Consider the following 22,530-nt stretch of genomic DNA (forward strand, 5'->3'; position numbering starts at 1 on the left):
GTTGATTAGCTAATGAGTTCAGTCAGATGTTTTTGAGCAGGAAACTTGGCACAGGGGGCAAAGCGTACAGCACTGGCCTACTATAAAAACAGTAGTACACATACACACTAATACTATAGGCTACATGCTATATACACTTTATAGTGTAAGGTTGGCAGGTTATTGCCCAAAATATGCACAAACTAGTCCATGGAAGTGATGAAGCATTGCTATGCCAACATACATACAACACGACCAGATCTTTGTAGACACCCCTTCTGAGAAATGCATTTGGCTACAAGACAAGACAAGACAACCATATTCAACATTAGTGTTGGACTCAGCTGGAATTTGGCTTCTGCCTTTATGTCATCCGTGCAGTGAACACACACACATACACATTAGTGATCAAACACACACAGTGGACAGTGAGCACACGTGCCCAGAGTGGTGGGCAGCCATTGCTGCGACGTACAAGGGCCCAACAGTGGCAGCTTGCCGAGCCTGGGTATCGAACCCACAGCCCGAGTATCGAGAAGTATTGCCAAAAGAGTAGGACTCTCCCACAGATAAACATGAACCTGTTGGCATCATGTCTAACGCCAGGCGTGGGCTAGAGGGGTCTAAACAAATGTGTTCTCTGGAATGATGGTGCTCCTTCAAATACTTCGGATGATCATCCAACAACCTGATCTCACTTACACAGTTAGAAAGACAAAAGTGGGATCATTCATGTTCAAGTTGTGTGTTTTTTTTATATGTGTGTGTTTGTGTGAGACAGAGGGAGAGACAGAGAGAGAAGAAGAATCTCACTGTTAAGGAGAAGCAGAGGATTATGGGAGTGATGGAGCTGCCAGCTGTCAGGCCTTACCACACACAGCCCCGACTACATTATGGAAAGATCATCAATTTTGTCACACACACACACACACACACACACACACTACAGTATAAACATATGTTGGGTAAAAATTCGAAACGGTAGCCAGAAGCTGAGAGCAGAAATGCAGGATAGTAAATAAATAAAATGGAGACGAATAATCCTGTTATAGATCAAACGACTCTCACACTCTCCCTCTCTCTCCTTTGCTCTCAGAAAATATGCGTGCACACACCCACAAACACACACAGCATATATACAGCCCTAAATAGCAGTTATATTTCCTTGTTCTTTTTGACGACAATGTTTTGCATGATTGCACTGGGAGGAGAGAGAGAGAGTGAGCTCTATGAGCCATTAGCTTAAGTATTTTTTTTTCTGCCCCCTCATTAGCTTTGTTCCTATTTAAGTGCGTTCTGTGACTGATAATTCATCTTTTTGAAATAATGACTCCTCATTCTTGCTATGCAAACAATAAGAACTCCTCTGAAACTTCTTTAAGGCTAGCAAAGTGGGTTTGAAATCTTGAGACATCCAGTGGAGGAGAGACTTTTAGAATAATGTGTTCCCGCAGCTCCGATGAGGACCATAGTACATGACTTTTGATATCTGCTTTGTTGCTGTGTTCAAATAAATGCAAGCCATGGGGTCTTTAACAGCATGCAGCTATGACTGGCTTGAGAAAATAAGCATGGCGGGAAGCCCAACACCCTAAGTTTTAATGCACAGCGAACTGCCAGAATTGTTTAGCCTTATGACCCCGTTCCACTTTTACACAATTGACTCAGTTGCACGGAGGACGGCAGCTCCAGCTCTAGGCCGTCACACATGCTTGAGGAAAAGTGTACATTTTTGACCTAAGCTACTCTTCAACAACGATACAGGTAGTGGACCAGGCGTGGGTTTTATCTGCTGAGTCATGTTGCCACGGGCAGAAGAGCAGCTGAAACTAGACGCCGAAGCAAGATAAGGATCTACCGTCTTCAATTTAGACCAAACTGTTGAGACTGCTGTTCGTGTAATTGTCAATGTGGTTCGGAATGCTGGTGTCAAGGTCATTCCCAATATTATGAGGTTTATTCTACTCTGCAGTGACAAGTTGGCATTTCCATAATTTCCATAATTTGGTATTGAATGTGGAGGGGAAATGGAGAGAAAGGAAAACACAGGTTTGGTTTCAAGCTATTTCCTCATTAATTCGCCTTCAAATTGGCCTTAACAAGCTTTGAATAAATATTCGTCCTCCAACGCTTGTCCATAATCAATTATGAAATATGCTAATCTACCGCTGCTGGCCATGAGTTATCACGTTACTGTCACTAATTGGAGGTCATCCTCTCCCCGGGGTTCTGCTAACCTTCCCGTTCTCTTTCTATTCATCTCTTCGCTTCTTCTTTGCTGCTTCTCACTCTCCATCTCTCTTTTACCTTTGGTGATGAAAACACGTTAATTTCAAAGGAGAACCAGAGTACGTATGAATTGCACAATTACCAACCCATTAACAGCTGTTGGGGCATTAATAAGACACATGCTACAATGTCCTGCGCTTGGACTGTGTGTGTGCGCCTGTGTGTAATGTACCTCAAAAGATTACTTCCAAGAAAAACAGCAGGGATACTGTAACTAACAAGACAGCTTGAATAAACTTTCAACATTCAATAATTTACACATGAATCAAAATAATAATAATAATCATAATAAAATTAATCAATTTTGTCTTCCAATCAAGTTGATTTTTGCCATAATTCTGTTGATGTATATTTTTCATGTGGATAAGGCGAGCCTGCTAATAATTGCGTTTGTGGCCTTTAGTCTTTGAAGCCTTTGTAGCCTTTACATGAAACATCCTCCCCCGTTGGCTTTCCCTGCTTCTGTCTGATCTGTAGCTCAAGGCTTCAGTAAATATTGTCAGAGTTCACAAGCATGTTGACTCATGGACAGATGAGATATTCAATTCAGAATATCAAGCAGACAAGACAAGGCAAGACAGCCATATTCACCACTTGTGCTACACACCAGTGAAACACACACACAGTGACAGTGAGCTCATGTGCCCAGAATGGTGGGCAGCCATTGCTGCGGCGCCCAGGGAGCAAAGAGGGTGAAGGGCCTTGCTCAAGTGCCCAACAGCTTGGCAGATTGCCGAGCCCGGATATTGAACCCACAACTCTGTCATCAATAGCACCAGAGCTCTAACCGCTGAGGGCCACCACTGCCCCTAAACAACTTAAACTCTAAGGAAATCGAACCCCTGCTAGGTGCAGCGCCACTGCCACAAATGTCTGAGACAGGCGTGTGATTCTACAATTCAAGCATTTAGGAATCAAGAGGTGGCTGCAAAGCTTTGGACTCATCGTTTATTTTTGTAGAGATATTCTGTGGCCACTGTCTAAACCAGTCCTCCATCATATCAGCAGAACGGAAAATGTGTACGGATGAATACATGACATGAGCAAACATCACTGGCAAATAACCACCTAAAAGAGCTGAAAATCCAACGTAGTTCATCTAAACCCTGTCGAGCTACGTTCATTTAGCTAGCGTTAGCTCTCAAAATGCCTGAGGTGAAGTGGGAGCACATTAAGTTAATTTCTTTCTTATTTCTTGATTTTTAGAATCGAGAAACTGACACAGAAGTGTGGGCATGGAGACAACAACAGGGAGAGAGAGGGAGAGAAAAACATGAGATGAAGGCAAGAAATAAAAAATACATAAGAGTAACAACACAGACGTTACACACAGATACAGTCGCAAAAAAAAGTAAGTGGACCCTTTGAAAGTACATTGATTCCTGCATTGATTACTAATAAAATGTGTTCTGAGTATTATCTAAGTCACAATTATAGACAAACACAATCTAACTAATCAAACACAAACAGTTATTGGACACGCTAAGTAAAGGCCCACAGTGCAGGCTAGAAAAAGTAAATCCTTAAATTTAATTACCTGTAGCTCGCTTTGTAGATCCACCACCACCAAATGTTTCCTGTAGCTGAAAATAAGATGTGCCCAACATTGAGAAGGAATGTTGGACCGTTCTTCTTTAAAAATGGGTTTTAGTTCATAAATATTTTGGGATGCCTTGCCCAGCCCTCCTTAGGTCAGGCCAGTGCATCTTGATAGGGGCTAAACTCAGAATAATAAAAAAACTCAGGTAATTTTTTGTTGCATCATCCAATGTCTTCAGCTGCTACACTTACGTTCGACTGTAAAATGTCTTAATACATCTTTGAGTTTATTGTTTCCTCAATCATCGCAAGGCACCCAGGCCCTATGCAGCTATGATGCTTCCCTCACCATGTTTTGCAAATCTTTTGCTGTTACCTTTGAATTCATTCTCACCTCTTTCAGGTTTGCCAGTTATGTGATCCTGGAGTAATTTTAACTAGGACTCCCACTACGGAGGAGAATAGCAACAGTCTTTAATAAGTTTTTCTAACTGTGGATCGATGCACACCCAAGTCTTGAGCAAAGTTTTTGTAGCCTTTTCCGGCTTCATGCATCTCTAAAATGTGTTTGTACTGAGGCATGGTCCACACTAAGCATTCTTTCCTAAGAAGAACAGATTTGTCAGAAACCAGGCCTTTGTGTGCCTTTGTTTAAAGGACAAACCATGTATATTTTTTAACACAGAGCTTCACTTACGTTTTCTAGCCTGCACTGTGGACGTTTACTTAATATTCTCAATAAAAGACATGAACAGACAACTCTTCTATAATTGTGACTAAGATAATAATCAGACCACATTTAGTAATCAAGGCAGAAATCAAGGTGATTCCAAAGGATTTACTCGAATTTTCCTACAACTGTACACTAAAGAAGCTAAGCTTGAGTTCTGTCCACATGCAAAATGACTTGACTGTTTTTACCTTTTATATTTGAAATCAACCATCATTCTATGGTATTATAGTTGCAGATTGCTAATGTTTTGACTGATAGGCAAGGTGCCACACACACACCTGAAGTGTGGGGTGTATACCAAGGCTTAATAAATACCAGGTGAATGAAATGTGTTTACAAAAGTTTTTAAAAATGCATTTGGAAATCAAAAAACAAATAAGCAATATTTTGTACATTTTCCTATATATTTAAATACTTAAACAGTTCATTTCTTTAAAGACTTTTTAAAGACTTTTTTCTTTAAAGACCTTTTTAGAGGTAACTTTGTAGGAGGTGACCATTGCCATGATATTACATAGGAGCGCTAGCATTAAAAACTATGCAGGTGAGTTTTTGTTTTAATCTGTTTTGACATTTGTGGACTGAACCTAAGGCAAAAAACTGTAATCAAGTTAGTTTGAATAAGGACCCGAAAAATAAATCATTTGCAATGCTTTAGTTACAACCAGAGTTGGCTGTTTTTTGGTGTTTTTTGTGTTTTCCATGTAATGTTAGGATACAGTTTTAATGTCTTCTATTTCTACCCCTACTTTCAATCTGTAAGTATATTTCGGATTGGCTAAACCTTTGTTATACAGTCAATACAGTAAAATACAGTAACTTCCACCTATCTGTACACATTATTCTGTACACACATAATTCAAATTACTTTTAATGAATCTGATCACCAGCGACCATAAAAATATGAGTTAAAAATTCACTCTTTCAGTTTGAGATGATAATTTAATAATGACAAATGCTAGCTACCCTTTAAACATAACAGTGCTACAAACGGTTCTTTGAGCCATACAAGAACCACTTCTGGTTCTTGTTAGTGAGAACATTCTCCCTACCTACAAATCTCTTTTACAAACATTGTTCTTTTTTATTTTTATTTTTATTTTTTATTATTAATGGGAATATGAGTTATTATATGAGTAGTTTCTTGTCTTGTAAGCTAACTTTTTAATACAAAATGTACTATTAGTTATATATATATATAATATTATAATATGATATAATATATATATATATATATATATATATATATAATTTAACATTCAGTTATCACTTTACTATATTATACAAGTATTGTATGGACTACCAATTAGATGTTGTTAGGTCTCAAGGCTCAGGTTTATTAAAGCATCTTTTTCTTTTCTTTTCTTTTGTTAGGGAGTTATGTATTAGAAAAGATATTTAGGCCACATTTGTGAACATGTGAGTGTGAGAAGCAGACAGATAGATAAACAGAGTGAGTGAGTGTGTGTGTGTGTGTTTGTGTCTGAGTGTGTTAGCTGATATGAAATGTCAGGAAATACAGCCCCATTTTATTGATATGGGAAAGTCACTCACTCAGTCAGAACTGCACATAATTAAATGTCACAGCCTTACAGCCTTCAAAAAATCAAGAGTGAGGAAATATGAAATATATTTTTCTGACGACTGATGTCAGCTGTGGGGAAAAAAAGGTAAAGACAATGCATGACGAAATAAGCAATTAGATACCTCAGCCTATGTGTGCTGGGAGCCTCCAAGAAAAAAAGGGTTGGCTACAACTCATATTTTCTCAGAGTGAATATAGGTCTGAAGTGAGTCTCCTCAGAGTTGACCTATTTAGTCCAGAAGCAGCTTCAGTAATTGCATAAAAGGCTCAATGGTTTGATATTCACAGACACAGCACATTACCCAACCTAGCAGAGTTTTGCACTTTACCTTCATGCTGTTGATTGAAGCTGTCCCTCATTTTGTGCAGAATAGTTAACCCTTGGAATCCTGCAGTTACTATTGTGATTTCTATTTGTGTTGATAATAACTTTTAATAAATCGTAAATCATCAAATCCTTATCATCCTGTTATCATCCGTGATAAGGTTTAAAGCAGCGATATTAAGTGTGGTTTCCAAAGCGGTCTTTCTTTCTCTCGTTTCAGCAGCGCAGCTAGGCTGAAGGAAGTAAACGGTGAGTGTAGAAAGTAGTGTGTGCAGCTCGAAATGGTTGTTTAGATTAGACATTCAACTGCACCTCAATAAAACTGCCATGTTGATTTTGAGTTACTGATCCTGTTTCCGTTTGCATACGGGGTTGCGTGTGCATGTGAGTGTGTGTGTGTGTGTGAGTGTGTTCGCACTGGCTCTGCGCCATGCAAATCCAATCACCCAGACCCATAAAGACTGCAGTACATTTCCATTTTTTACTGCTCTCTGTAGAGAGAGAAAAAGAGAGGGAGGAAAAAAAAGAGAGAGAGAGTGAGAGAGAGAGAGAGAGAGAGAGAGAGAGAGAGTGAGAGAGAGAGAGAGAGAGAGAAATGAAAGTGTGAATAAAAGGGATCCACTTTTACCAGGGAATGTAATGATAAATAAACAGGATGAGGATAAGTGTGAGTTGAAATCTGTTAATCCAAGTCAATCTTAGTTAAGAGATGTGGCAATTCACCTACACATGACCTTCGGTGCAAGTATTTGTCACTGTACCCATCTGCGGTGGTGAACACACACACACACACTGTAGTGAATGAGGGGCAGTGGGCAGCCAACTTCAGCACCCAGGGAGCAGAGAGGGTGAAGGGCCTTGCTCAAGGGCCCAACAGTGGCAGCTTGCCGAGCCCGGGTATCAAACCCACAACCCTGTCATTAATAACCCAGAGTTTTAACCGCTAAGCCACCACTGCCCCATGTACGATACCCAAGAGATGACCAAATAGGCATGAAAAATAGTGATGCTTAGACTACAGACACTAACGTATGAATCTTACTGTGATCTTCAGTGCAAAGCAGAGCAGCTTGGCTTTCTGGGACAACTTTGCTTTTACAGACCAGCTTTCCATTTGTGCAAGAGAAAAAGGATGCTGGAGTGTGTTTTTGTTCATGATCCAGGTATGGAATCATACTGAAGATGTCCTGTCTTGTTGAGTGTTTTCTATGTAAGTGAGGTTGCAGGGTGCAGTGTAGTGTAGTGGGTGACAATGATGCCTTTCCTGTGGCAAACTAGGGTTCAATACCACCGCAACACATGTTTTTGGCAAGCATGAACCTAGTCAATAATAATAATATTATTAGTTATTATAAAATAATATATATATATATATATATATATACATATATATATATATATATATATATATATATATATATATATATATATATATATAATTATTAACTTGATTAAGGGCTGCATGTGTGTATGACATACTGCATGTATAAGCAGAGCCTAAACATTACTGATATGGGTAGCACAGTAGTCCCACAGTGAGTGGGTTAAAAAGTGTAAAAAAGGCTTAAAGGAAAGAGGGGAAGAGATGCCACAGTCTATCTGGAATATGTGCGTTACTGTAGGTACAGCTTTCATTTCACAGCAGTGGCTCTGATGTCTGGCCCTTGGCTGATCTATTAAATCCTCCAGATAAGCAAGTTTCAGAACATTCGGCTTTCCTCCAAGCTCTAATCACGCAAATCTTAATTTGAATGCATTCGCGTACTTCCGCTTTGTCTCAATATGAATATATGAGGCAAAGTGAGGACATTTCCATGGCAACCCCCCACTGCTGAAAAGTCTGGCTCTCCTCCCTCTTGCTGACCTTTTCTCGACCTCAACCCGACCGCTACTGACCCCTGAGGAGCGAGTTGCTCTCCGACAATGCGTCTACTGTTTGTCCCAAATCTTTTCCCATACCTCTCGCCCACTCACCTCCGTCGCCATGGTGGCAGAAATCTGAGGAGGCTCGTTGGGCGAGCAGGTGGCTCCATCAACCAATGAGGGAGGAGCTCCATTTGAAGAGGAAAATAGAAAGAAAAAAAAATAACTCTCAGTTGAAAGAGGAAAGGGAGAAAGGGCGATTGTCCTCTTGTGTGTTGTGTTTGGGGTCTTTCATTCCCGGAGGAAAGCGAGAGGGTCCGCGGGTCAGAGTGACGTGACGGGAAGCAAAAAGAAAGGGACCTGAGAGACGGAGCTGGATGAAGCAAGAGAATAAAAGAAGAACAAATCCCAAGGCCAGAGCACCAGTTAATCCATCATTAGCATTTGGAAAAACTAGGGATAGCAAGAATGGGAGAGCAATTGGGAGACTATAGAAGAGTTAATGACATGGGGTGGGCATACACAACGTGTGTGTGGGCGGTGTAGCAGAGTATCAGTCTGCATTTCATTGTGGTTTCTGTCATTTTTATTTTATGACACTTATGCATTGGTGCTTTGGGGCACACCCCAGCTATCAATAGATACTTTAGACATCTCTTTGTGCCAGACTATTGGAATGGAACACAGTCTGAGCTTTCTAAGCTTTTAGCTTAAGTTTACCTCAGCTTTTACCACAGTCACATTTTTTACCAAAAATGTACCAGTTTTGGTACCAGTTTACCAAAACATCTTAGAATAAGGACTCTTATCTTAACTGGTAAATAGAGTGTTCTATATGTGATGCTAACAGCTTATTGAGAGTATAAAGGTTTTGTTCTCAACTTCTTTGTGCTATTATGCAGTTTGTTTGTTTGTTTTTAATCCACCACCAGCCAAATAAGACTAGGCTGCTGCAGAGAGAGGTGTAGAAATGGTCAAGCCAAAACACTTAAATACATCAAATCACTACTAAATGTGTTATTTGTATTTCTGAAGACTTGATTACTGCGACTCCAGTCTGAATGGTCTTATTTGCACACCCTGCAAGTAATTCAGAATGCAGCGGCACAGGTCGTCTTCAGCACCAGCACCTCCGTACTTGATGGCAATGGTCAAACCCCAATCAGTACCAAGAGCCCTTCGAGCTTTAATTGTGTCTCGGCTTGACCCGTCATCCCTTAAGATCCACGGAAGGTTTTTTTCTGATAGATAGATAGATAGATAGATAGATAGATAGATAGATAGATAATGGAGCTCTGGGTGGAGGTCTTATACTCTTCCAGCTGAGCAACAATATTTAGAGTGAAAAGTGCATGTCCTAAAAAAAAGCCAGAATGGTTGAGCAGCTTAAGTAGTTTCCACTCCCAGGCAGTTGCTAGGCTGTTGCTACGTGGTCATTAGGGTGAAACTTACTGTATTTGTTGCAAGACTGTTGCCTAGTAGCTTAGTATTCCTGGTGGTTACTAGGGTGTTGCTATGTGATTGCTATAGGTTTCAGCTGGTTTCTAAAGTGTTGCTAAGTGGGTGCTATGGTGCTGCTAAGATGTTCCTAGGTGCTTGCTGCGATGGTTAAGGTATTTCAGATGGTTGCAGGTCAAAGTGTTCCAGGTTCTTTGATATATTGGTTGCTGAAGTATTTTAGGTGGTTGCTAAGGTGATGCTAAGTGGGTGCTATGATATGGCTAAGACATTTCTTACTGGTTACTACTGTGGTTGTTATAATACTTTAGGTGCTATGGCTGTCAAGCCAGCAAAAATTCGGCTGAAATAACAAATAAAAAAAAAGAAATCACTTCACAAAAAGTATTAAACACGTCAGCAAGTAAATATATTTCTGAAGGTGCTATGGACATGACATTTTCACCAGATGACAGTATTAACCCATTACATGCACATAAATCTAACCATAGATATAGATGAGTCTATAAATGAAATAATGTGTTATAATGAGAAATGACACAGGGAAAAAGTATTGAACACATAAAAAAGTAAGAGAGGTGCAAAAAGCTGTGGAAAGTCAGGGCATCAGAAAGCAATCCTACTACTTAGTGCAAATAAATATCAGCTGCTTCCACTGATGTCCTAAATAAAGGTGTCTCATAACCATGGTGCCACATAAGAAACATCTCATGATGGGTAACACCAATGAGCTCTCTAAAGATCTTCCCAAAACATACTAATGACATTGGTTACTGAAGAACTTCTTAACTACTGAGCACTGTTGGGGCCATAATCCGGAAACCCGGCCACGGCCGGCAAGATTTTAGACAAAGAAATTAAAATAATTATCATAAGAGTTGTCCAAGAGACAAGGGCCACCTGTGGAGAGCTACAGAAAGCCCTGGAATCAGTAGGTACAATTGTATGCACACTCTCCACGCCAGACTCCATTACTGAAGAAATAATTACGTTGAAGCTCGTTTAAAGTCTCCTCAACAATATTTAGACAAGCCTGTGACATACTGGAAGAATATAGTCTGGTCAAATGAGACCACAATCAAACTATTTGAATGCCATAATACTCACCATGTTTGGAGGGCAAAAGGCACTGCCTATCATCCAAAAACACCATGTCATGGTGTGGTGCTGCACTGGCACACTTCATATGATTAATGGAAGGATGAAGACATAATCGAGACATTATTGATAAAAATCGGCCTGCCATCTACCAAGATCATTAAGATTAAACAAGGGTGGACATTTCAGCAAGACCATGGTCCCAAACACACAGCAAAGGGAACTCCCAACTGGTTTCGGAGAAAGAAAATAAAGCTGTAGAATGGCCCGGCCAATTATGGGACCTGAATACTTCCTCCCTGTGTCATTTCTTATTATTACACATAACTTTATTTATGGACATCTCATCAGTGACGTGTTCGATACTCATTCCACCCACTTGATTTTATTGCAGTGCACAGCCATAAGTATATCTAGTTGTTTTGTGTGATCTAGATGGTTTACTTACTCTCTCTGCAAAGTTACTCAGAGTAAAGTTTCTGAAAAATAACAACCCAACTGGCAACAAGGATAGACTTTGTCTGAAAGAATAAAAGGAGACTTGCGTGTGAGGGGAGTAAGAAAGTGTGCTGTGAGGGGCATGTGTCTCCTTTTTCCCATAAGCAATTCAACTTCTTTGAGAAGTGCCTGAGCATCCTTCCATCGCTTAAATCTCTAAATAGAGGTTGCCATGCACTCCACATCCACTTCCACACAACCTGCCATGAAAGAGCCAATCAGAGCGTGACTTTCTATCCACTTATCACAAAAAGCACCAATCAGAGCATGACCCTGACCAATCTGCACAATAAAGTCTTTGAAGACCTGTCGAGGGAATCCTTGATGTTCTGAGAGTTTGTGTGTGAGGGAGTGTGTCTATTTGAAGCACAAAAGTGCACAGAAACACACACACACACACACACACACACACACACACACAGACTTGTTTATATATGGAGTATCTGAACTATAGCTGAGTAAACACTACTTATATTAAAGTTCTTATATTCAATTAGAAATAGAAATATTAATCTTAGCTAACCATATATACTTCAGCATTTCTCCTCATTGTCTTGACTTGCTGCATCTGCAGCCAATAGTTAATTACCATGGATAAAAAATTCAACATGCTTTTTTATAAGCATAAGTATTTTATATGTGTGTTTTATGCAACCATTTTTTATAAGTACACAAAAGTAAGCAGTCAAATTTTTTTAACTGTCTGCGGTAACTCACTGTGTTATGCATACAGGGCTATAGATATATGGGGGAGTGTTCGCTGAGTTTCCGGAACAGAAAAAGACACTGAGTTTGCCCTTTCAGTTTTAGAAAATGAGACACTTGGTTGTTTGTACAAAAATAGCTTCAGCCCATGTTGTTTGTCTTGGCTTTGGAAGTTGGCCCTGCTTTTCTTAGATTTTCCTTCAAAGTCTTGAAAGTGTATGAAAACGAACAATGCACACAGGCACACACACAGACAACTTTGCAACAGAGCATAGGTCTGGAGGAGAGCAGAACCAGCCATCTGTTAGAGGTGTTACTCCGCTGCCAGCATGTGTGTGTGTGTGTGTGTGTATTTTGGTGAGTGGATGAGAAGGAAAAGGAGCATGAAATGAGTGCCAAGGCCACCATGTACTCCAGATAATGAGGTGCAGGAAGATGCTGAGAGATGAGAAGCACGGTTTGCTCCTTCACATGGAAAAAAAAGCATTTTACATCAAAACCTCGATCTGCGAGTGCCCTCCATGTACAGAGGACACTTTGTTCGTTTGCTGAACTTTGTTCAGGTGACTCAGAGTTTACACTAAATTGACGGTTTATTAGGTGCATCTACCTACAAAGTGCATATACAGTTAGCATGCTGCAGGTTTACTATAGCTTGCGGTGCTATTCAATGGACTCTATTCTGTCCATAAATGTAAAGGGACACCACAACAGACTACAGTCAGTAACAGTACACCAAGAACCTGCACTGATAAGGTAGGTATACTCTGTTTCTGTGTACAGCTGTCTAAGACCTCTTTGGGTTTACTACTGCAAAAACGCACCAGTCTCTTAGAACTAGTGAGTTGTCACATCCTTCATCAAACCTCATTAAGCACCTTAATCAGCTCACAGGACACAAATACATCCCATGCACTTTAATCCATGGATGTTTGCATATACTTACTTGTACAATTTTATATTTGTATAATATTGTTTCATTCGTGATACTGTATAATTCTCACGCAGTCAAGACGTAACTGAACTACCAAAAATCCTTGTTATATAACTCGTATAATATATTTGGTCTTCACACAGAACAAAATACACACACACACACGGGCACCATTAAATTAGCATTTAATACATTAATTATGCCAAGTAAAGCCTTTCTAATGCCATAGCTTTGATCATCGTAAATTAAATCTACTGTTAGTTTATTATTCTGGGGGCGCAAAAAATCGTGACTGGCAGCAGTAGGTAGACGGCAGAAAACAGAGCCTACCTGAACCTCTCTTAGACACCACCTTTAGAGTGAATGACACAGAGAGACCAGTAAGCAGAAGCAGCACAGGAATAAGAGCTGTCATCTTCACCTCCTCCAACCTGAGCTGCAGAGAGAGAGAGAGAGAGAAAGAGAGAGTTGTGTATCAGTCAGACAGCACGTTTCCACCAATATGCTGCATAACACTCAAAGACAAATCTGCTTTCCTGAAGGGCTTTATGAGAAACAGGAAGTGAGCTTTTAGCTGTGGAATACAGGAGGGCTCAGACAAGGACGTGCCGCAGCCAACTCGTTTTGCACACAAATCTCTTAGACGTGTGTGCGGTGAAAGCGTGGGGTTTAGAAACTCTGCTGCGTCATGCTGAGTTCTTGGGAACGGAGCTAACCAGGTCACTGAAAAGAAAGGATGGCATATTCCTCTGTCATTAACTGGTCGTTTTAGCGTTCATGGAGAATTGAGCACGGAGTTGCTTCAGAGCACACTGAAGGTCCTGACAATGCTACAAGGCACTGGGGTGTAAGGGAGACTTACTGGACCATGTTGTTTGCTCTATAATTGGTTCTTTTTTGGTCTTTATTAGTATTTAGCTGCTGCTTCTACGGCAGTTGTTCGTCTTGAGATCCACAACAGCAATCAGAGAGTAACAATAAAAGCACATACAACTCATAACAGTAACAGCTGAATTATCTTTACAGCTAAACATATGCAGCTGTGATCCATCATCACAACTACTTTAGGTATTTCTATGTCTATGTCTGTTTCAGCTCACCAGAAATGCAATTTAAAGGTCCATGAATGCAATTTTCCATCTTTCCTCTGCTATTAGTGAGGAAAATGTATTGTTTATGTCATTAACAAGGGTTCTGAATGAACTCTGTAATGTGATTTTTGTTGCTTTACATTGCACTAGCTGCAGTTTTATTAAATTGTTTGCATTTGATCATATTTTTGGAGAATAATGTAACCGACATATATTGATAACACAATCGAATGCGCAACCGCTCTGTCATGCAGACTTAGCCATTTGATCCACGAGCATGACCATCATTTATATAAAATTATCTTAAATATATAATTTATATATATTTTACATATAAAATATTAAATTTATATAAATTAATATAAAGCCATATATTCCACAAAGACTACAACAGGTCAGTAATCCTTATCTATGAATGAGCAAATGTGTTGCTGCGATAAACAGTAAATGAACGCAGTAAATGAACACAGGGCATTTGGCATTTGAACTTTTGATAGGTGTTTAAATGATGAAAATCACATGTATTTTGAAAGGGTGTGGTTTTAGGAGTTTTAAAAAGCATGCAACCAACTATAAATACAATTTTTAACATTTTCATTCCAAACCAAGAAGATCCATGTAAAAGACTTTATTTTTAGAAGTGAATTCCACTTCCACTGCAGAATATATGTACAGTAATAAAAACCATACCTCCAAAGTGATAAGTGCGTCTAAAAGCTCTCTTAAAAAATGAATATGCTATAAATGTGCTTTGAAGAATAATTTTTTTTTCATGACAATATTTTAGCCAAAAATTAAAAAAAAAAGATTCCTTTAAAATGGGAAGGTGTACCCAAAAGCATATTCACATATTTGTAATAGCTTATTACAGTCTTAGTTCTCTCTGGGTTCACTACTGCAAAAACACAGAGGATTTGCACAAACACTAGTCTATTAGAATTGTTAGTAGTAAGGATGTAAGGATGCATCATTTGCACATCAGAAGCTGAGAAGATTTTTTCTCATTTATCAAACCTCATTAACCATCCTAATCTGCTCACACGACACAAGTACATCCCATACACTTTCATACATGGATGCTTAGACCCTATCACAAATGTAGATACTTGTAAATATATAATATTGTTTAAATTGTGATACTGTATAATTTACACATAAAAGTACTAAAATATTGAAAATATTTCCTTCCATATCAAGTAGACCCATTTAAAAGCCCTTACTTTTATAAGTGAACTGCACTTCCACTGCAGAATATATGCAAAATAAGTGTAAGCTTTGTTCACAATGCTGGTAATAGAAACCATATCTCCAAAGTGATTAGTGCCTCTAAAAGCACCCTCAAAGAATGAATATGCTTTCAATGTGCTTTGAAAAATGTTAAATGTTAACATTATCAACATTACATATAATGTTAAGAACACTCAGCATTTTGGATAACTAAAACAAATATATCAATATGTGTGCAGAGATTATGACTCTGGTACATATCACCACCATCATAAAGACATTTTAACCATTTTACCACTCCGAATGACTTTACTAACATATCTGTAATGTTATCACAACATTTCTACCTAGAAAATCTAGTTCTGCTTTATTTGTAGCTACAAACCTAAGCAAAGTTTGCTGAAACAATGAAATTTAAATTAATACAGTTAATTTAATTAAAACAACTAATACAGCATGCACAATCATAACCATATCAAATTTGATTCCTACAAATTGCAGGCACCTAGGATCTGAACTAAGATACTTTCTACCAAATGTAAAAAACGAATTCTTGACTTTGCTGCCAACAGATACAATATTTCACAATGAATACACAGAGATGTTCTGCAAAGTAAGTTCCATCAAGTTCTGTTTTCTTTGTCATGCTAATCTAAACCATTGCTTATCCAGGACAAGGTGACAAAGACTGGAGATGATTGTTTCATCAATTTACTGTTCTTTAACTCAATTTTTTTCTTCTCAACATTTCTAAATGTATATAATGCATTTGTAGGGCTGTAATGTTTCTTTGTAAAAGCTGAAGCAAAAGGCAACACATTTCAGTTTATATGAGTTACAGAAAAATGGTCTTAACCATAACTTTAAGCATTATTAAGCAGAGAAAACTGTATGTTTTGCTCTCATCATTGAACGCAATCAACAACTGTAAAATTGTGTATATAGTGTTTCAGGTAATAGAGAAAGATTCACTAGATTCAACCTATTTTACATTGGTCAGTTATATAGTTATATTATAAAAGTATGCACCAGTTTATGATGATGCCATGATACATAACAATATAAACTATTATTGGAACCTTAATGAATGTTAATTTTGTAAGTTGTAAAATATTTGATAAATATTAATCAATATTTGTCCAGAAAGCTTAAAAAAGACTAAATATAGGTGTTTTATAATGTCTTAGGAACACAACCTTCAGATTACCAATGAAGTTAAACACTGACTTGCCCTGAAGTGATCCTGTAAGTCCCATAATACCACAACGTCATGCCTGCATGCCTTCTCGGATATGAGAACTCATGGTTTTTTCCAATGTACCACATTTCTCCAGAAGGCAAGCTAAGCCAAGGGTGCATGCAGTCTATAGGCAGGTGAGGAATATGAACTGAATGCATAGAACTTAGTCTCTCAACATGTGCTCAGAAGACAGCCAAGATCTGGAAGATCTGAAAGTCCAATCTGCAGAACTCTATTATTTAGAGCAAAGGTCAACCCCATCACAGAATTTGAGGTAGGCAAGCACACATGGAAATAACGGCAGGGTACTGCTTCCATAAAAGATCAGGCAGTATTCAACTCCTTCCAAATTTCAGCTAGGAGCCTTGAGAAATAGTAAACACAGCCACTGTGCCTAATAAAAATATTAATAATATTTTCAGCAAATCCTAAAGCACAGTTACTGTGTCAACAAAAAAATAATTTAATCAATACTGGAGTTGCAAAGGCTCCGTTTTCACAAGCTCCTCTAAGCAACTGTCTAAATATCTGGAAATGAAAGTAATCAATGTCCAAGAAGCAAGGGAAGGCTATAAGAAGATTGTAGCTTGTAGTTTCTACAGTGCAGACTGTTAAGACATGGCTGTTCGGGGGAATTAGGAAGGTCAAGATAAGATCTGGAAGACCAAGAAAACTCTCGAGGTTACTGCTCGCATGCTGGCAAGATAGGAAAATTAAAACTCCCATACGACTGCCAAGAACCTGCATGAAAGTCTAGCTGACTCCAGAAGGCCGTGCACCTTTCCAATGTGCCTCATTGCTTGCACAAACACAATCTTTATGAAATAGTCATAAAAGGGAATCCTTACCTGCAACCTTGTCACAAAACTGAAAGCAAAGTGTGCTACAGATATCTACAGAAGCCAGAGGATACAAGTGGATGCAAGTACTGGCCTCGATCAGCAAAGGTACATCTGGAGGAAAAAGGCATCTGCATTTCATAGTAAGGACATTGTGCCAACTGCTAATCATGGTACCCGATCAATCATGTTTAGGGTTTGTGTCGCAGTTGCATTGACAACATTGCACAGGGAAAGAGGGAACAGTGAATTCCACAAAATTCCAGCAATTCCTAGGACCATCCTAAAAAAAAGCTGTGTAAGCAATAACAGTATTTTTAAATCTTAATTCTTTAATCTTTCATTTTTTAAACACTTTTTAAAATATTTTTTATCAACACAACTTTTATTAGCATAACTGTATGAGATCATTTGAATGTTTACATTGTAAATCAGAATATAGAATGTCCAAGTGAATTTACAACTTTACATAAATATCACTTGAATTCTGACAAAGTTTGATACTACTTAGATATGGAAAGATGTCGTGCAAAGTTCCAACGAGTTCCGTTTTCTTTGTCATGCTAAACTAAAACATTGCTTATCCAGGACAAGGTGATAAAGACTGGAGATGACTGTCTCATTAATTTACTGTTCTTTAACTCTCTAGTTTTTTTTTCTTATACAGGTATACAATGCATTTGTAGGGCTGTAATGTTTCTTTGTAAAAGCTGAAGCAAAAATGCCATAACTTTAAGCATTATTTAGCAGAGAAAATTTTATGTTTTGCTCCTATCATTGAAAGCAATTGATAACTGTAAAATTGTGTATATAGTGTTTCAGGCAATAGAGAACGATTCACTAGATTCAACCTATTTTACATTGGTCAGTTAATTGGATAGTGTTTTTTAGAACAAATCTGAGAAATGTATTATGTATTATATATTATAAAAGTATGCAACTGTTTATGATGATGCAATGATACATAACAATATTAACTATTATTGGAACCTTAATGTATGTTAATTGTGTAAGAGGTAATAATTTACAACTTTACATAAATATCACTTGAATTCTAATTTTAAAACTACTTAAATATGGAAAGTTTTAGATGTAAAACTTTAAATTCAAAGAATTATGTTTTTTATCTGCCTTAAAATAATTGACTGCTAAGTTTATTTTACTGCGATGCTGCATCATCCTCATCATCATCATCCTGTATATCAAACATGTAAAGATAAACTTTACAGTAAATGCCTATTGTTCTCAGGGAGGGAGCATTTTCCTCTTTTTAGTTTAGCATGAAACTCGGCCATATTACCATAGAGTATATGAAAGGCCGCCTATGTTCAGAAGACAGATTGCTAAATGCACAAGTTCATTTCCAGGTCAGAGATGCTGCTGAACGTTTTGCACCAGATGGAATAAACCCAGCATATTTAAATCCAAGTCAATCAAACCAAATACAGACCTGCGATATATACAGTACAATGCACTTTCATTTCACAGTGGCCAAATGCAGCTACGCAGGAGTGCAGAATGGACTAGCCATCAAACAATCATGCCAAGAGAAACAGAGAGAAGGAAAATGTGCATGAAATATAAACACGGAGGCAGCGCCATACAGTGCGGCAAGAGAAATGAAGAGAAATTAAGTAATCCTGAGTGCAAAAATGAAAGACGTCACAGCTGGCCATGTGTGTGCATGTGCATATATGCAGTGGACATGTCCCAATTCTTCTAGATTTCTTCTAGTTAGGGGACTGAACTAGGTATATTTCAGTAGACCAATAAAGACTATATTAACTATTATATGAATTATATTATACTCCAATGCCCCCTTCACAGTATCATTTAAGATTTCCAGGCTGACATACACATTCAGCTGACATACACATGCAGCCACATGCACACCTAGATACATTTTCTATAGGTTACACACGCACACACTTGTTGTAATCTGAAATAAACATCCTACGACATCCATACTACCCAATAATTCTGCATTTAAGCAACTGCCTGATTTAACTCTCCGTAATATGAGCTACAACGTGTACTATCTTTCTGTAACTCCAGACAGACAGCACTGACAGACAGAAAAATATACATGAAATAGAATAAATAGATAAGTATACGCACACACGCACATGCACACACACACACACACACACACACACGTATATATATATGTATATGTATATATATATATATATATATATATATATATATATATATATATATATACATATATATACATATATATAATAGTTAATAGTTAATGCACATAATAACATGTGTTGTTTACAATGGTACCAGGAATGGCAAATTTTCAGAAAAAGCTGCATTATATTCAGATAAATATGTGACATATTTATTAATTAATAATAGACTTATTGGAAAAGTAAAAACACTTAAGAGTTATGACCTTTGTGATCTTTATAATTAAAACCAGCTAAATTAACAAAAACAAATTATAGAAAATAAATAAACCGGTTTGTCAATCACAACAACCTATTGAAGTTACTTAGTTCTGCTGTTTTGACAGATGCTCTGTTCCTGCTTGACACAGATCTGTGCTTCATGCTGAAATTCCACCTGAAGAATTTTAGTGATGGGTTAGTTTTTAGCCTCTCAGTTCCTGCATGTCTAGTTTATTTGTTTTGCTCTTTTGAATTCTGCTGTCAAGTTTTTACACACTCAGGTTGCCAGTCTCCAGACATGTAGCAGTGGGTGCACTTCAACAAAAGCACCATACCAAAGTGGAAATGAACAAATGCAGGATACTAGAGCACACCAAATCCATCATGCAACCAATACTATCCAATAACTTTCCTGTCATGGTTGTTATCCTGACAAATCAACTTGTTCATCTGGAGATCACAAGAAAAATACAGTATAAGATAACAGAAAAATCAAGACTTCTGTAGCAGCGCCATTGTGTTTAACAGTACAGAAGCATGAACAGTGCTGTGAAAATGTATTTCTTCATTTTTCTTTTTTAGCATGTTTGTCACACATTCATCATAAATGCAGGCTGTGGAGATGGAAAAAAAGGGTCACATGACCCTTCATAGCTCATGTGAAGCATTGCAAAGGCACATCAGTTTAGGAGCGTGAACTGTTCAGAAGAATGTTAGATATAGGCTACATTAAAAATACGTATTCAACAGAAGGCTCAGCGGTTGGAGCTCCGGGCTATTGATGACAGGGTTGTGGGTTTGATAAACAGGCTCAGCAAGCTGCCTCTGTTGGGCCCTTGAGCAAGGCCCTTCACCCTCTCTGCTCCCTGGGTGTTGCGACAGGAGCGACAGGAAAAATATGCGAATGATGAAAGTAAGTTGCGCATCTCGAAACACACAAAAGTCATGTACTGAGTCTCGTAATTAATCTTGGGTGTGTTTTGGGCGTAATGTGCAATAAACCAATCAGAGCCAAGTGCAGTCTGAGGTGTAAGATAGCAATGAGCATAAGATAACGCCTTGCAGGGTGTACGAATCGTAAAGCTAGCAAACATTTCTGAGGCTTTCAGGTGAGGCTTGTCATCACTTTCAAAGAATATTGAGGAAATATAGCTACTTCTTTGTCACATATTTTGCCCTAGTTCTAAAATAAGGCAAACAGCTAAATGCAAATGCAACTTGGTTCCACAATTCCTCAGTGAATCGGCACCGAATGCAAGGGTTTAGGGTCAGTGCACTGCTCAGTCACAGAAAGAAAAAACACTGACAAGATTGTTCGGCAAACATGCAGGAAACATTTTAAAGAGCAGATGTTTATGAATCTTAATAAGCACTGAATACTTACAGAATTAATATACTGCTCTCTCCCACTCTATCTCTCTCTTTCTCTCTCCCTCTTCCTCTGTATACAACTGAAATGATTCAACCCTCACTGCAAATTATTGGTTTATTAAGAGTAATTACAAACGTTCAGCTGCTTGCAATAAACCCATCAAACAAGAACAATTCAAGTAGCTCATTCAACACAGAACGCCACTTTTAACGGCCCCTGCAGTCTCAGAATGATTCTACCCCTTCATGACAAGCGTCTTTAGTACTTAGTAGAGCAGCCTTTTACTGTTATGACCTGCTGCCAACGAGATGCATAGCCAGCATTTCTGAGGAATCTGCTCATTCTTCATGGGAAGTGGTCTCCAGTTCAATATTTTTGGATTTGTGTGCTGCAACCACCTTCTTGAAATCACACCAAGGATTTTCTATGGTGACAACTACAGAATCTTCCAGAACTTCTTTTGAAACCAAGCCTTTGTGGACCGGAGGTACGCTTGGGATAAATAAATGTCTTGTTGGAAGGTCCAATAATCCCAAGCTTCAACTTCCTCACAGAAGGCATGACATTTCTCCTCCTGATTATATTCATCTTGCCCCCTCCACAACCTGCAAAGTTCCAGAGCATCACCAATGCGACTTTTCTTGGTGTACTTTTCTCACGCATATGGGAATACATGCAGACAGACATGGCCGAACACTGTTTTGCCAAGGTCCAACACAGTTATTTCATTTAGTGACATATAAATAACAGTGCAGTTAATTTATATCAGTGTTCATTTGTTATATGTTGTTTTACAAAGTTAGTAAAGTAATGTTTAAGTCAAGTCCTGATGCCTTAGGTCTCTCCCATATAGTGATATATATGGCTTTTTAATTCAGCAATGGTACTGGATCAGATATCAGCCGATATTAAAAGGTTTATGTATCAGTTTCATATTGGAACAGAAAAGGTTGGGGGTGCATTGGTGCATCCCTAAATTAAAGCAAACATCTGAGCGTTTGTAATTATTCTTAATAAACCTCATTTGCATTGGGGGATTAAATCATTTTGATTGTATTTGATAGCAGCCCTTTTTAGGGGCCTTATCACCACTCATCCACAAAATACCTAAGAGTAGTAGAAGATGTAAAAGACATTACAGCATATAAATATATAATATAAATATATTTTATTTTTTAATTTTTCTAGTACTTTATTATTGTCCACTTATCACTGTGTGATTTTATACCAAAATTAAGCATTAATAATCATTCATTTTACATGACAATTTTGGACAGTACATTTTAGTTCCCTATAGACTATCTGCAGATGTTCTTCTAACAGTATTAAGATCAAGGATTAGACCAGGGCTAGATT

At 38.2% G+C, this 22,530-nt stretch overlaps 1 protein-coding gene across 3 annotated transcripts in view; it reads right to left on the minus strand.

The window, feature by feature from the left end:
* Window positions 1-22,530, minus strand: part of il1rapl1a (interleukin 1 receptor accessory protein-like 1a) — a 105,812-nt gene that overhangs the window by 70,919 nt on the left and 12,363 nt on the right. For all 3 annotated transcript variants that reach the window (XM_072686384.1, XM_072686383.1, XM_072686382.1), the window contains exon 2: window positions 13,337-13,442. In XM_072686384.1, coding sequence (XP_072542485.1) covers window positions 13,337-13,421 — 85 coding nt within the window. In that variant the 5' untranslated portion in view covers window positions 13,422-13,442. The remainder of the gene's footprint in view (window positions 1-13,336; window positions 13,443-22,530) is intronic.

The sequence above is a fragment of the Salminus brasiliensis genome, chromosome 8 (assembly GCF_030463535.1).
Source record: "Salminus brasiliensis chromosome 8, fSalBra1.hap2, whole genome shotgun sequence".
Classification (NCBI taxonomy): Eukaryota; Metazoa; Chordata; class Actinopteri; order Characiformes; family Bryconidae; genus Salminus; species Salminus brasiliensis.